This window comes from Sphaeramia orbicularis, unplaced genomic scaffold (genome assembly GCF_902148855.1).
Source record: "Sphaeramia orbicularis unplaced genomic scaffold, fSphaOr1.1, whole genome shotgun sequence".
Lineage (NCBI taxonomy): Eukaryota > Metazoa > Chordata > Actinopteri > Kurtiformes > Apogonidae > Sphaeramia > Sphaeramia orbicularis.
In genome coordinates, this window is record NW_021941524.1 from 6,523 (window position 1) to 24,217 (window position 17,695).

Here is a 17,695-nt window from a genome sequence, read left to right on the forward strand (position 1 = left end):
CCAACTTTTTGTCTTTGTTTTAGTGCAAAAAACAAAAATAAATTATGAAAATACTTACTTTCATAAACTATCCCAACAAAAAACATGTTAATAACCTGAAAAAAACTGGAATTTCTTAAGAAAAATAAATGCAATTTTAACAATATTCTGCCTCAACTTATTTATATATGTGAATTATGGATCAAATCTAAAGAAACTAAACACTTAGTAACAGGCAGAAAATTGTTAGGCATATTTTATCTTATTTGTTCAGGTTATTCATATTTTATTGTTACAGGATAAATATTTTCATAATTTAATGTAGAACTGAAACGATTAATCGATTAGGTGCTTGAAGCAAATGCAAAAATTCACAATTCAATCAATCGACTCAAATTGATTGAAGGGAAATATTCTATTGCAGTTTTCCTGAACTGAAGTTTCTTTGTGCGTCACAATAAGCGTCTGTGTGAAACACAACAGTGGAACCAATGTTTAACAGCAGAGAAATGAAGGAAACAAAGCTGTGATTCAGGAGAATTGTGGTTGAAGGATTTTTTTTGGATCACTTTGAGTTGATTAATCGGTTCAGCTCTATTTTTACACTAAAACAGAGACAAAAATTTTAAGTTGTCATTATTTATCAGCATAATGTAAGATTTTTTTCACATCAAACTAAGAAAATATGGAGTCATTCTTTTTTGTATATTATTGTGCTATTATTTTACTGCAGATCATATTGTTCTGTATGTGGAACCTGAACTAAAACAGCCTTGACTGTGGAATATTTACATTATTGGCCGGATTGGAACCTTTGGGGGGCCACATTTGGCCCCCAGGCCCCATGTTTGAGACCCCTGCGGTAAAAGAATCAGCCCCAGGAAATGACTGTGCTGTTGTAATGACTGTGTCTGGACTTACACTCAACTGCAAGTAAACCACATGAGTGGTAAAAGTACTACTAAAATAAATAGAATTCATAATAGTAACATCTGTAAAACTGCATATTTCATCGCATAGTAAAGATCCCTTATAGGTTATCTGACATTTGCCTTTTGGTCGAAAAGTCAAACCGAAAATGAAAAATTAACCATTAAAATATGTAAAACTGAAGTTAAATCTGTAAAAAAAAAAGTGTAACTGCTCAGGTTTGTGTTCAGAAAATCAAAAGCACAGAGCACTTTAGGTGAGCCCACTGTGTGGAAAGGTACAGGTGTGTGTTGGACTGGGGGGGTGGGGGGTGTCAGTGGGTGTGTTGGTCGCCTTCAGCTGACGTGCGTCCTGGAGGAACGGGGTGAAGGAGGAGCGGATGGTTCGACCTCGCAGAGGCTGCTGGGACGCGGAAGTTGTTGACCATGCTCTTCTGGACCTCCTCCTCCGCCGCCGTGAACAGGAGGCTGCGGAAAACCGCCAACTGAGAAAGGAAGAACAGACGAGCGTCAGTGGGGAGGGGCAGCGGGTTAGCAAACACTGCTTCATGTTTTATCTGGAAAACCAGAGACAAATGATCGTTTTCCAATGTAATTTTTCTGCAAATGGCAAATAAACTGATTCTGATTCTAAAGTGATAACAAGGTGGTTTGACTCAGTTTAAAACCGAACCAAAACCACAAAGAGTCCGATCCAGCCGGTGGGATGAATTTGTAAAATGGAAAAATTACACTGAAGATACACTACATGGACAAAAGTATGTGGACACCAGGGCTGTGTATTGGCAAGAATCTGGCAATACAATACAAATGACAATACTAGGATCACAATACGATATATCATGATACTGTTAAAAGGCTTTTTTTTGTTTCTTTCTTTTTTTTGTAAATGATTATTTCCTTGAAGAATTGAATTCCAGCAGAAATCTGCACAAATACTAAACACATTTTTATTTGATCAGAACAGGATCTAATGTTCTATCACAAAATGTTCCTGTGTTCAAACTGAAATTCTGTTTTACAGACATTCCAGTTTCAGGTCCTGTTCAAATGTTCACATTCTATTAGTTCAGAACTAACATCAGAACAGGATTTTAGTTCAATCCCAACAAAGGAATGAACATTATTTAATAAAAGAGTGTTAAATAAGAATAAATAAAATATAAACAAAAAAGAAAAACAAAAATGAACCTTCGCAATATCTGCATTTGAATAAATACCTAAAATATCAATGCAGTACTTATTAATATTGGTACAGTATTGTGAAATGAAATATTGCGATATATTGCAGAACCAATATTTTCTAACACCCCTAGTGGACACGTTGAATAACTGTCATATGGGATTATACTTTTCCATTCAGGGTTATATTTTCACTCTGGACTGTATTTTCAGAATTATAACAAGTGTAATTTCTGCACATTTGTAATTTCAGTAGAACGACACATTCTAACAGGAATATTGTCCTGTCCTTTGTAAATGTCTTGTACATTTCTGTGCATTTCTAGTACATAACTGCATAACATTGTTTATTATTTACTTATCTATTTCTTTTTTCCTTGCTCTTGAATTGCTTTCTTTCTGTCCTTTAACTCTGTTGGAGCAACTGTAACGTACAAATTTCCCCCCAGGGTTAATTAAGTATATCTGATTCTGAATTCAGGTGTTCCTTTTCTAACAGGGGTCTGGGGTCTTTATGACCTCCGCCAAGGAGGTTCTGTTTTTGCCGACACTGGTTTGTCTGTCAGTCTGTGTGCAAGATAACTCAAAAAGTTATGGATGGATTTGGATGAAAATTCAGGAAATGTTGATACTGGCACAAGAAACAAATGATTAAAATTTGGTGGCGATTGGTGGTGGGGGGCACTGATCTGCCTTGGCGGAGGTCTGCGCTCTCCGAGTGCTTTTCTAGTTTGTAATGATACAGACTTGTTCTTGCAGAAAAAAGCACATTGCAGTAATAATATCTACACAAACGTGAACAGATAAAAACTTCAGCTTCATTTCTTCTCTGCAAAAACAAGTCTGTATCATTACAAAAGCAAAAAAGCACTCGGAGAGCACAGACCTCCGCCAAGGCAGATCAGTGCCCCCACCACCACCCCCCCACCTCCATCACCACCAAATCATTTGTTCCTTGTACTAGTATCAACATTTCCTGAAATTTTCATCCAAATCCATTCATAACTTTTTGAGTTATCTTGCACACGGACAGACAGACAAACAAATCAATGCTGGAAAAAACATAACCTCCTTGGCAGAGGTAATTAATCTGTGAACAGAAATCCTTCATTGGTCGACAGATCTTATGCATTAACTGTATGAACAGACTTGTGACACTAGGGGGCAGCAGAGCTCCATCAAATCTGTTTGTATGTGGGTTCTTCCTGAAACTGGTTCTAAAAACAGGACAGAGGGGCTAAAACTTCAAACCAGATGTAGACCAATGTTTTGAAGCAGGTTTGGAAGCACCCATGTGCATTTGTGAATAACTACCTGTTCAGATGTTTGTTTATTTATTTATTTATTTATTTATTTATTAGAAGATGTATTTTCTTGCAGCCTGATGACACACACACACACACACACACACATACCTGATCATGGCTGACTTCTATGTGCTGCTTCATTACGATCCAGGTGACGGACTCGGTCAGCGGGGGGGTCGTCAGAGAGCCGTGGTACGTCCAGTAGTCGTCAGTGGTCGAGGGTAAAAGGCAGGCGGGGTCGAACTTGGTAAACTCCACCACGCTGCCCTGTGGATGTGAGGCGTTTTTAGGTTCAGACAGAACTGGAAACTCTGCTGAAAACATTCTCAGACACTGATAAAACACAGCCTTTATGACACAGCTTCTGCTCAGACACAGTCCGACTGCTGAACTGCTCCATCCTCCACAAATTCACTACTTCTGCACATGAACAACACGACCTGACGCTGCTGCACTAAACAGTCACATGACTTCTTTCTCGACAGTGACGATATGCTGCATACACAGAGACCTGGGGAACTGTGTTTACGTTCAATTATGTCACATGGTTTAAATGACAATAAAGCTGAGTCTATCACCTTATCACAACCATTATCTAATCCTGATGCAGTGTAAAATATGTTGAATTAGTGTTAAACTGCTGTAACGTTAGTAAAGGTGATGAATAAACAGTGGCCTTATCACACATTATTACTGATAAGCAGCGATATCCAAGAACAAATAAGCTCTGATCACCTTCCAACAGCCACATGTGTGTTTATAAGTACTGTATATGACATTTGAACAGTTTATTAGATGACATTCAACACCTCAGCTGTTTAACTGAGGTGTAGGTCAGGGGTGTCAAACAAAAACCAGCCCCCAAATGGTTCAATTCAGCCCACAAGATGAATAAGTGTAAAAAAAATGGCATTAAACATCAAGGGTGTCATTTTAATTCAGGGTCCTGATGTGATCTCAAGTAAAAAAAAACAAAACAAAAACATAATAACGTGTAAGTAATGACAATATTCTCCTTAGTTTAACGTGGAAATAATAAAATTGGATGAAAATATTTACATTGTTCATAATAAAATGTGAGAAACCTGAACGAATATGAACAACATTAAGATTCTAAAGAAAAATAAGTACGATTTTAACAATATTCTGCCTGTTACTAAAAGTTTTGTGCATTTGCAGTATGTTGTATTAATCAGTTTAGTACGTAAAATGGAGCACATTTAATGTTTGAGGCAGAAAATCTGTAATTTAATATGTAATTTGTTTCTTAAAGTATTTGTTAGAAAGGAATTGAACTAAGAATGACTGTGACAGGTATTTTTTCTTTTTTATCAGTGCATTTAAAATAATAATCTGAGTGTAGTTGGATGTACAGCACATCACATCATTAGCAGTTACTCTGACGTTTCCTGTAACACTGGAGTTTACTGCATCTAAAAAGAATGCACAATATACTGGTTAGTATGAAGCCAGTGCCTTGTAGTGTCTGTACTGAACCACTAGAGGGCGCCAGTACCATTCATTATCACACTTGAACTGACTTTCTATGAAAATGGCAGATGAGCACAGAACCAGTGAACAGTGGAGTTAAAGGGACATAAACCTTTTTACAGACACTTGTAGGGACTCGGTTCCCTTGTGAGGACCAAATTCATGTCCATAATTTGTACATTAAGGGTTAAATATGTTTTAATTATGGTTAAGGATTAAATAAGTCTAATCAGTGTAACGTTCCTTTATCCTTAAAGAACTAGAATTATTTTTGTGGTGACTTCCATAGGAATTTTTCTAGGCTTGCACTAGCCTATCACCGCATCACCACTGGTGATGCATTTTCCTGGTTGTGAAGTTGTTTTCAACCTGTGGAGCCACAGTGGCGAAGGGATTTTTTAGTCAAATCAACCAAATTACATCTCTGATGGAAAATGTCTGAGCGATAACCAAGGAAAAGAACAAATGTGGTCTCCACTACTGAAGAGCGCTGCCGACAGCGATCCAACTCACCAATGTTTCCAATTTTGTACGAATTCACACTGCACACGTCACTTGTGGGAAGTTACTGCTCGTTCATTTCATCATGTACAACAACTACTGAAAGTACAGAGCAGTGCAGACCGCCACCAGCGGAAGTGAAAACCAAACCTATGGCTCTTTTGTCTTTTCTCTTCCTGCTGAAGCTTCGCTTTTAAACCTTAGCAGCGAAAACGCTGCAGCATTAGTATCACAGTAGTGTTCCCTCTGTCGTCTCCATGTTTGTTATTACTGACTTTCTTCTTCTCATTAAACTTACTCTTTTTCGAGGTATTTGTCCAGTATGGTTAATTCAGAGCGGCGCCCCCTGGTGGATTAATTGACAAACGCTCATTCCAACACATTAAATGTCAGTAGCAGCACTTTGTTCCAGTCAGACTAATGAAAACAACACACTTTCTAGTCTAAATAGAATAATTTCAAGACTCCATATTTAATTACCAAATGACTTTATGATAAATCCTGTCTCACTGGTAAATTTATTTTATGTTGAATCTCATGCACATCAGTGGTCAGAATAATTGTATTTAAAAGTCATCAAATCATTTATTGTTTTGTTATACATTAGATTAGAAATAAAAATAGTTTAGATGAAAATGTTGACTTAAGTTAATTTTTTATGATTTTTTTGTATGAAACTGAAACCAGATTGAACATATTTTTAAGTTCAAAATGCACCAGAATGCAGGAAAAACACTTCATTTGTCCCCAAATTTCCTGGGGGAGCTATGCTTGTCACCAGGGACCCAGACTGGACCCAGACTGGACCCAGACTGGACCCCCACCGGACCCAGACTGGACCCCCACCGGACCCAGACTGGACCCCCACTGGACCCAGACTGGACCCCCACCGGACCCAGACCGGACCTAGACTGGACCCAGACTGGACCCCCACTGGACCCAGACCGGACCCTACACTGGACCCAGACTGGACCCCCACTGGACCCAGACCGGACCCAGACTGGACCCCCACTGGACCCAGACCGGACCTACACTGGACCCAGACTGGACCCCCACTGGACCCAGACCGGACCTAGACTGGACCCAGACTGGACCCCCACTGGACCCAGACCGGACCCAGACCGGACCCAGACTGGACCCCCACTGGACCCAGACTGGATCCAGACTGGACCCCCACCGGACCCCCACCGGACCCCCACCAGACCCAGACCGGACCTAGACTGGACCCAGACTGGACCCAGACTGGACCCCCACTGGACCCAGACCGGACCCAGACCAGACCCCCACTGGACCCAGACTGGATCCAGACTGGACCCAGACCGGACCCCCACTGGACCCAGACCGGACCCAGACTGAAGACCCAGACTGGACCCCCACTGGACCCAGACTGGACCTAGACTGGACCCAGACCGGACCCAGACTGAAGACCCAGACTGGACCCCCACTGGACCCAGACTGGACCCAGACCGGACCCCCACCGGACCCAGACTGGACCAGACCGGACCCAGACTGGACCAGACCGGACCCAGACTGGAGACCCAGACTGGACCAGACTGGACCAGACCGGACCCAGACTGGACCCAGACTGGACCAGACCGGACCCAGACTGGACCAGACCGGACCCAGACTGGAGACCCAGACTGGACCCAGACTGGACCAGACCGGACCCAGACTGGACCAGACCCAGACTGGACCAGACCGGACCCAGACTGGAGACCCAGACTGGACCAGACTGGACCAGACCGGACCCAGACTGGACCCAGACTGGACCAGACCGGACCCAGACTGGACCAGACCGGACCCAGACTGGACCAGACCGGACCCAGACTGGAGACCCAGACTGGACCCAGACTGGACCAGACCGGACCCAGACTGGACCAGACCCAGACTGGACCAGACCGGACCCAGACTGGAGACCCAGACTGGACCAGACTGGACCAGACCGGACCCAGACTGGACCCAGACTGGACCAGACCGGACCCAGACTGGACCAGACCGGACCCAGACTGGAGACCCAGACTGGACCAGACCGGACCCAGACTGGACCAGACCGGAACCCAGACTGGAGACCCAGACTGGATCAGACTGGACCAGACCGGACCCAGACTGGACCAGACTGGACCAGACCGGACCCAGACTGGAGACCCAGACTGGACCCAGACTGGACCAGACCGGACCCAGACTGGACCAGAAGAGCCCAGACTGGACCAGACTGGACCAGACCGGACCCAGACTGGAGACCCAGACTGGACCAGACTGGACCAGACCGGACCCAGACTGGACCCAGACTGGACCAGACCGGACCCAGACTGGAGACCCAGACTGGACCCAGACTGGACCAGACCGGACCCAGACTGGACCAGACTGGACCAGACCGGACCCAGACTGGAGACCCAGACTGGACCAGACTGGACCAGACTGGACCAGACCGGACCAGACCGGACCCAGACTGGACCAGACTGGACCAGACTGGACCAGACCGGACCAGACCGGACCCAGACTGGCTGTGGCTTTTGTGGCTACACTCATTTCTACTCATGTAGCCACAGTGGCTGGATCTCATTCTTCTAGCACAAGCACAGTTTTTCATTACATTTAACCTTACCTTAGTTATTCATCATCATTTATTATAATATTACCCTTGGTATTTTATATTTTTCAGGGAAAATCTGGTATTTTCCTACATTTAACCATCAACCAAAATCAACCATTGACTTAAAATGTTTAATAACTTCTGATCCACTAATCCTACTAGTACATGTAAATAACTGGTGTAAAACACAGTTCTTCATCTTTTCACGGTCATCAGATATGACCCATTTGGACGTTCAGAGGCTCTGTAGTTACCGTGGAAACACCGTCATCTTCTACAACATTGATTCAGCAGTAAAACCCATGGAGTTGGATCAATGACAGTGGATGGAGAGGCTTGTTTTCACATTTTGTTGAAAATATCACTTTTTTCTGTAGTTTTCTCTTTTTTGATGTAATAAACTTACTGATGTCTACATGATCAGTGAATTAAATATAGGAAAATACCTGATTTTGGTGAATCAATTAGGAAAGGTTAAATGTAGAGGGAAATTTATTTTTGAGGTTGCCATAAAATCCTCCTGGGGTTAATTTACTGATCCTGTAGATGTCAGAAAAGCTCAGAGTAGATTCAAAGGTTATTATATCAACAGAGAAAACTGAAGAAAAAGCGATTATTTCAATAAAATATACCATGAACTGACCATCCTGCTCCTTTTCAAACATGTTTATTTTCCATTTTTTATGTTTTCCTTGTTGTTTTTTGTTTTAAATGTTGATATTCAAAATAAAAATAACCACACAAACATAAAAACAAGCATCTACAGTCACTGTCATTGATCCAACTCCATGGGTTTTACTGGTGAATCAATGTCGTAGAAGATGACGGTGTTTCCACAGTAACTACAGAGCCTCTGAACGTCCAAATATGGTCATATCTGATGACCATGAAAAGATGAAGAAACTGTATTTTACACCAATTATTTCAACATATTTCTTAACTTTTGTTCAGTTTGTGGCTTTGTATTGTGATCGTTTTGCTTTGTGTGCATGCGTGTATGTTTGTTAGCAAGATAACTCAAAAATTTATGGACGGATTTTCATGAAATTTTCAGGAAATGTTGATACTGGCACAAGGAAGAAATTATAAAATTTTGGTGGTGATCGGGGGGGGGGGGGGGCACTGATCTGCCTTGGCGGAGGTCTGCGCTCTCTGAGTGCTTTTCTTGTTTTGTTCTTGTTGCTGATTATTTTTTTCATTTTTTAAAAATTCTTTTGTTCATTTTATTCATTACTTTGTTCTGGTTCATTTTGTTGGCTATTTAATGAATTTACCTTCATTTTTCTTCAATATTTGATTATTTAGTTTATTTTTCAACATTTTCTTGCCTTTTTCATTATTTTTCTTAAATTTTATTCAATTTGTGGCTTATTTTGTTTATTTATTGTTAATTTTATTTCTTTTACTCATTACTTTGGCTGTTTTTGTTCATTTTGTTGCTTATTTTAGTATTACTTTTACTTTATTTTACTCAGTTTGTTGCTTATTTTTTCCACGTTATTATCTTGTAGGTTTTGTTTCTTCATTTTTGTTCATTTTCTCCACTGTCATTGATCCAACTCCATGGGTTTTACTGGTGAATCGATGTTGTAGAAGATGACGGTGTTTCCACAGTAACTACAGAGCCTCTGAACGTCCAAATATGGTCATATCTGATGACCATGAAAAGATGAAGAACTGTGTTTTACACCAATTATTGACATGTATTGACAGGATCAGTGGTTGAACAGTTACATCTTAGATCAGTAGATGGTTCTTTTCACCAGTGACTGTTTGGGTGTTTGAGGGTTAAACACGTGCAAACGTCATGTGGGCGTGTGTGTTTTCGTGGTGAGGACCGTTATCTGTATTATCTGAACCACTGACCTTGTGTCTGATTGCAGGTAAGGCGTCGACCAGTTTCTGCAGCCCCTCGTGTCTCTTTCCGACCTAAACCAGGATTAGACGTTAATGTGGTTAGAGCTGGGGGGGAGAGGGTTGTCTATGCAGTTTATATTACATCATTTATGCAGCTTTACTTCACACAAACAGCTCCTGTGTGCATGTGTACAGTGTCAACACACGACTGAGGCTACGTTCACACTGCAGATAAATGTGTTCATATGTGACCTGGATCTGATCCGTTAAAGACGGTCTGAACAGCACTAATCTGACCCAGACCACTGTCATATGTGGTCCTAAACCTGACCCAGGACACTGTCATATGTGGTCCTAAACCTGACCCTGGACACTGTCATATGTGGTCCTAAACCTGACCCAGGACACTGTCATATGTGGTCCTAAACCTGACCCAGGACACTGTCATATGTGGTCCTAAACCTGACCCTGGACACTGTCATATGTGGTCCTAAACCTGACCCTGGACACTGTCATATGTGGTCCTAAACCTGACCCAGGACACTGTCATATGTGGTCCTAAACCTGACCCAGGACACTGTCATATGTGGTCCTAAACCTGACCCTGGACACTGTCATATGTGGTCCTAAACCTGACCCTGGACACTGTCATATGTGGTCCTAAACCTGACCCAGGACACTGTCATATGTGGTCCTAAACCTGACCCTGGACACTGTCATATGTGGTCCTAAACCTGACCCAGACCACTGTCATATGTGGTCCTAAACCTGACCCAGACCACTGTCATATGTGGTCCTAAACCTGACCCAGACCACTGTCATATGTGGTCCTAAACCTGACCCAGGACACTGTCATATGTGGTCCTAAACCTGACCCAGGACACTGTCATATGTGGTCCTAAACCTGACCCAGGACACTGTCATATGTGGTCCTAAACCTGACCCTGGACACTGTCATATGTGGTCCTAAACCTGACCCAGGACACTGTCATATGTGGTCCTAAACCTGACCTGGACACTGTCATATGTGGTCCTAAACCTGACCCAGGACACTGTCATATGTGGTCCTAAACCTGACCCAGACCACTGTCATATGTGGTCCTAAACCTGACCCAGACCACTGTCATATGTGGTCCTAAACCTGACCCAGGACACTGTCCATATGTGGTCCTAAACCTGACCCAGGACACTGTCATATGTGGTCCTAAACCTGACCCTGGACACTGTCATATGTGGTCCTAAACCTGACCCAGGACACTGTCATATGTGGTCCTAAACCTGACCCAGACCACTGTCATATGTGGTCCTAAACCTGACCCTGGACACTGTCATATGTGGTCCTAAACCTGACCCTGGACACTGTCATATGTGGTCCTAAACCTGACCCAGGACACTGTCATATGTGGTCCTAAACCTGACCCAGGACACTGTCATATGTGGTCCTAAACCTGACCCTGGACACTGTCATATGTGGTCCTAAACCTGACCCAGGACACTGTCATATGTGGTCCTAAACCTGACCCAGACCACTGTCATATGTGGTCCTAAACCTGACCCAGGACACTGTCATATGTGGTCCTAAACCTGACCCAGGACACTGTCATATGTGGTCCTAAACCTGACCCAGGACACTGTCATATGTGGTCCTAACACCTGACCCTGGACACTGTCATATGTGGTCCTAAACTGACCCAGGACACTGTCAGATGTGGTCCTAAACCTGACCCAGGACACTGTCATATGTGGTCCTAAACCTGACCCTGGACACTGTCATATGTGGTCCTAAACCTGACCCAGACCACTGTCATATGTGGTCCTAAACCTGACCCAGACCACTGTCTATGTGGTCCTAAACCTGACCCAGACCACTGTCATAGGTGGTCCTAAACCTGACCCAGGACACTGTCATATGTGGTCCTAAACTGACCCTGGACACTGTCATATGTGGTCCTAAACCTGACCCAGGACACTGTCATATGTGGTCCTAACCTGACCCTGGACACTGTCATATGTGGTCCTAAACCTGACCCTGGACACTGTCATATGTGGTCCTAAACCTGACCCAGGGACACTGTCATATGTGGTCCTAAACCTGACCCAGGACACTGTCATATGTGGTCCTAAACCTGACCCAGGACACTGTCATATGTGGTCCTAAACCTGACCCTGGACACTGTCATATGTGGTCCTAAACCTGACCCAGGACACTGTCATATGTGGTCCTAAACCTGACCCAGACCACTGTCATATGTGGTCCTAAACCTGACCCAGACCACTGTCATATGTGGTCCTAAACCTGACCCAGACCACTGTCATATGTGGTCCTAAACCTGACCCAGACCACTGTCATATGTGTTCCTAAACCTGACCCAGGACACTGTCATATGTGGTCCTAAACCTGACCCTGGACACTGTCATATGTGGTCCTAAACCTGACCCAGGACACTGTCATATGTGGTCCTAAACCTGACCAGGACACTGTCATATGTGGTCCTAAACCCTGACCCTGGACACTGTCATATGTGGTCCTAAACCTGACCCAGACCACTGTCATATGTGGTCCTAAACCTGACCCAGACCACTGTCATATGTGGTCCTAAACCTGACCCAGGACACTGTCATATGTGGTCCTAAACCTGACCCTGGACACTGTCATATGTGGTCCTAAACCTGACCCAGGACACTGTCATATGTGGTCCTAAACCTGACCCTGGACACTGTCATATGTGGTCCTAAACCTGACCCAGGACACTGTCATATGTGGTCCTAAACCTGACCCTGGACACTGTCATATGTGGTCCTAAACCTGACCCTGGACACTGTCATATGTGGTCCTAAACCTGACCCAGGACACTGTCATATGTGGTCCTAAACCTGACCCAGGACACTGTCATATGTGGTCCTAAACCTGACCCTGGACACTGTCATATGTGGTCCTAAACCTGACCCAGACCACTGTCATATGTGGTCCTAAACCTGACCCAGACCACTGTCATATGTGGTCCTAAACCTGACCCAGACCACTGTCATATGTGGTCCTAAACCTGACCCTGGACACTGTCATATGTGGTCCTAAACCTGACCCAGGACACTGTCATATGTGGTCCTAAACCTGACCCTGGACACTGTCATATGTGGTCCTAAACCTGACCCAGGACACTGGTCATATGTGGTCCTAAACCTGACCCAGGACACTGTCATATGTGGTCCTAAACTGACCCTGGGACACTGTCATATGTGGTCCTAAACTGACCCCAGACCACTGTCATATGTGGTCCTAAACCTGACCCAGACCACTGTCATATGTGGTCCTAAACCTGACCCAGGACACTGTCATATGTGGTCCTAAAACCTGACCCAGGACACTGTCATATGGGGTCCTAAACCTGACCCAGACCACTGTCATATGTGGTCCTAAACCTGACCCAGGCCACTGTCATATGTGGTCCTAACCCTGACCCAGGACACTGTCATATGTGGTCCTAAACCTGACCCTGGACACTGTCATATGTGGTCCTAAACCTGACCCAGGACACTGTCATATGTGGTCCTAAACCTGACCTGGACACTGTCATATGTGGTCCTAAACCTGACCAGGACACTGTCATCTATGTGGTCCTAACCTGACCCTGGACCACTGTCATATGTGGTCCTAAACTGACCCTGGACACTGTCATATGTGGTCCTAAACCTGACCCAGGACACTGTCATATGTGGTGCCTAAACCTGACCCAGGACACTGTCATATGTGGTCCTAAACCTGACCCTGGACACTGTCTATGTGGTCCTAAACCTGACCCAGACCACTGTCATATGTGGTCCTAAACCTGACCCAGACCACTGTCATATGTGGTCCTAAACCTGACCCAGACCACTGTCATATGTGGTCCTAAACCTGACCCTGGACACTGTCATATTGGTCCTAAACCTGACCCAGGACACTGTCATATGTGGTTCCTAAACTGACCCTGGACACTGTCATATGTGGTCCTAAACCTGACCCAGGACACTGTCATATGTGGTCCCTACACCTGACCCAGGACACTGTCATATGTGGTCCTAAACCTGACCCTGGGACACTGTCATATGTGGTCCTAACCTGACCCAGACCACTGTCATATGTTGGTCCTAACCTGACCCAGACCACTGTCATATGTGGTCCTAAACCTGACCCAGGACACTGTCATATGTGGTCCTAAACCTGACCCAGGACACTGTCATATGTGGTCCTAAAACCTGACCCAGACCACTGTCATATGTGTCCTAACCTGACCCAGGCCACTGTCATATGTGGTCCCTAAACCTGAACCAGGACACTGTCATATGTGGTCCCTAAACCTGACCCGGGACACTGTCATATGTGGTCCTAAACCTGACCAGGACACTGTCATATGTGGTCCTAAACCTGACCCTGGACACTGTCATATGTGGTCCTAAACCTGACCTGGACACTGTCATATGTGGTCCTAAACCTGACCCAGGACACTGTCATATGTGGTCCTAAACCTGACCCTGGACACTGTCATATGTGGTCCTAAACCTGACCCAGACCACTGTCATATGTGGTCCTAAACCTGACCCTGGACACTGTCATATGTGGTCCAAGTCTGACCCAGGACACTGTCATATGTGGTCCTAAACCTGACCCAGGACACTGTCATATGTGGTCCTAAACCTGACCCTGGACACTGTCATATGTGGTCCTAAACCTGAACCCAGGACACTGTCATATGTGGTCCTAAACCTGACCCAGGACACTTTCATATGTGGTCCTAAACCTGACCCGGACACTGTCATATGTGGTCCTAAACCTGACCAGGACACTGTCATATGTGGTCCTAAACCTGACCCAGGACACTGTCATATGTGGTCCTAAACCTGAGCCAGGACACTTTCATATGTGGTCCTAAACCTGACCCAGGACACTGTCATATGTGGTCCTAAACCTGACCCTGGACACTGTCATATGTGGTCCTAATGCTGCGTTCCAGACCACCTGTTAACTCGTGTTTTTCCAGACTTCTACCAGTTAGAAATGCACTGGAATGTCAGTCAAACCTGTGACTTCCCACCTGTGAACTTCGTACTAGACGTAGCTCTGACGTCACAAAACCTGTGGAACAACAACGCTGGCCCCCGTGGATGTGGTGTTTATGAAATTCATTTCAATTCAACTTCATTTGTAGAGCACATTTCATGCACAAAGCAGACTCCATGTGCTTCACAACAGGTATAGAACATAAAATATGAATATGAAAACAAACAACAGTCAAATGAACAGCAGAAGAAAGGAATGGATTAAATGTCCCGGTCATCCCTTGCCCGTTATGCAGATAGTTTATTATTAAACCAAAGTATTACTGTTATAACCCTGGGTCATAATTGTCTATTATATGTATGTGTTTTCTGTTTAGTGTGTGTGTGTTTTCCCCCGTCCTGTAGGTGCTGTGCCCTTTTGTTTCCGTTTGTTGCAGGTTTCTGATTGGTGGAGCATGATTGCCCCCCTTTAAAGATGGCCCTGGAGCTCCATCCTTGCTTGCTCTTGCTCTTCTGCCAGCTTCCAACCCTGCGTTCGTGTGTGTGACCGTCAGTTTTCATGTGCTTGTGTAAAACTTCATTTGCATATAATTGTAAATAGTTTTGTTTTGTAAATTCGATCCTTTTTCTGGTAGGGGAGGTCGGCTCTTTTGTTTTCACCTTTTCTCCTGTTTTGGTTAGGTAGTTAGGTAAGTTGCTGTATTTATTTCGTGCATTTATTTTGAGAAGGTAATTTAGTTTAAACTGTAAAGAAGATATTTGTTTGTTGTTTTAGCCTCCCTCCCCTAACCCTTCCTTAGTTGTTGAGAAAAAAAAAAATCTACTAAAATACTGTGAATTTTTAGTTTTTGACTGAAATGTGTGCTTGGGAGCTGGGAGGGACAAAAGTTGAGACTATTATGTTCGCCCTGGTAAACCCCTAGGCCGGGGCGTAACATTACTCTGGTGGAAAGACTATGCAAATGTATTGAAATGTGTAACGTACCCAAGCAATGTTGGTTTGTTCCTTTTTTTTGTTATCGTTTTATCAATATGTGTAAAAATTTTCAATAAATTTAAGTGGGGAAAAAAAAAAGGTATTGCTCTGGTGGAAAGACTGAATAATGCAAATGTATTGAATATGTGTAATGTAACCCAAGCAATGTTGGTTTGTTTTGTTTGTTTTTGTTGTTTTTTTTGTTTTGTCAAATATTGTAAAAAATTTAAGTGGAAAAAAAAAAACAAAAACAGGGTATGGCTCTAATGTAATTTACACGCACATGTCTGTATAATTAGTAGCTACTTTAGCGTTAGCTAATGTTCAGTCCATTGAGGACAAGAATAAATTAACCAATACATATCCAAACAAATAATAACATATAAAAGCTAGAACAGCTTCCTTGTCTTATGCGCTGTTTTTCCTCCTCCGTTTCTCAAATAAGACAAAAACAAACACCTCTGGGATAGAAATGACTGTAAATGAACACAAGCTCTGTATGGTCCGCCATGCTGGTTTGTTTACTCTAACTCCCACAATTCCTTGTGCTCAGGCAGTTTGGTGTGCTTGCCTGGAACGTTACAAAGAGTGAGTTGTGGTTGAATCGTGACTTAGGGCTCAAAAACCGTCCTGGAATGCAGCATTAATCTTATGTATCTGATATTTTCCAATGTGACTCAGTCTGAATTATCCGACCTTTACGTCATTGAAATGCGACAAATGTCACAATTCACAGGAGCGGCGAGTAAAACATATTTCCTTCCGTAAACACAGTGCGTGTCTGCGTGGTCACTTCAGGGTCACATTCAGTTCACACTCAAAACTGATAGAAGTCGCATTTAATGTCTAATAGAACGAGCACAGGAAAAAAAAAAATCCCAACTGTGCATTAAGACCTGCTGTGTGAACGTAGCCAGAGTGGGTTTAATGAGCCCTGAGTATGCGCTGCAGGTATGTGTGTGTGTGTGTGTGTGTGTGCGTACCTTGAGAAAGACTCCGATACAGCCAGTCCATTATCTTCCATCACCGCCTCCTCGAACAGACTGTACTTGTCAGAGTTCCAGTGAACCAAGTGGAGCTGAGAACACACAAAGCACAAAGTACCATGAGTTCATGGAAGTGTGTGTTCCTGCACCCAGAACCTTGGTGTAATCAGAATACTTGATCAATCCCAGGAGGAAATTTTGTGTGTGACAGTTGCTCCGTTCAAGTAGAAGAAAAAGAAGCAGGAAAGAAATTATCAATACAACAAAAAAGAACAAAATATATAAATATACATACATATAAACCTCCAAATATACAAATGATTATAAAAGGAAGGGACTCTGTGTGTGTGTGTGTGTGTGTCTCAGGCATCACACTAAACCTGTACAGATCGGACTGCTGCAGTTTGTCATATTGATGTATTTTTAGTCAAGGAACAGACTAGTGAAAACGGTACATTGATCGGACCAATATTTTGGGAGATATTATGTCGCGTTTCCACTACGTGGAACCGGCTCGGCTTGGCTCGACTCTGGTACCAGGTCCTATTCCTGGAGACCATTTCCATTCCAGGATACTACCCACTTTACAGTACCTGGGTTGTCATCGTGATGCGGTGCGTTACTTCCTTGTCGTCTGCTCAGAGTTGCTGATAACTCACTCGTTGCATGTTGTCTCGTCAGGCTCATGCTGAATTTTTCCGTCTGAACCTCCTGGACAAACCATGGTGTAGTTTTACAGACTGTCATCATGTGGATTCACCCACTGATATACTTACTGTCAACTTCTGCATCTTTTTTGTAAAACGGTTGGGGCACAGAGACGACTCTGAGCGATCAGTGGTCTGCAGTATTACACA

General features: G+C 43.7%; 1 protein-coding gene across 1 annotated transcript; it reads right to left on the minus strand.

Moving 5' to 3' along the window:
- Positions 1-920: 920 nt before the first annotated feature.
- LOC115416030 (carbonic anhydrase 5B, mitochondrial-like) lies at positions 921-17,443 on the minus strand. Its single transcript, XM_030129729.1, is given in 8 exon segments — positions 921-1,254; positions 1,257-1,314; positions 1,316-1,393; positions 3,506-3,664; positions 9,849-9,911; positions 16,836-16,855; positions 16,858-16,930; positions 17,432-17,443. Coding segments are annotated over 8 exon segments (495 nt in total). The 3' UTR covers positions 921-1,222.
- Between the last annotated feature and the right edge of the window lie 252 nt (positions 17,444-17,695).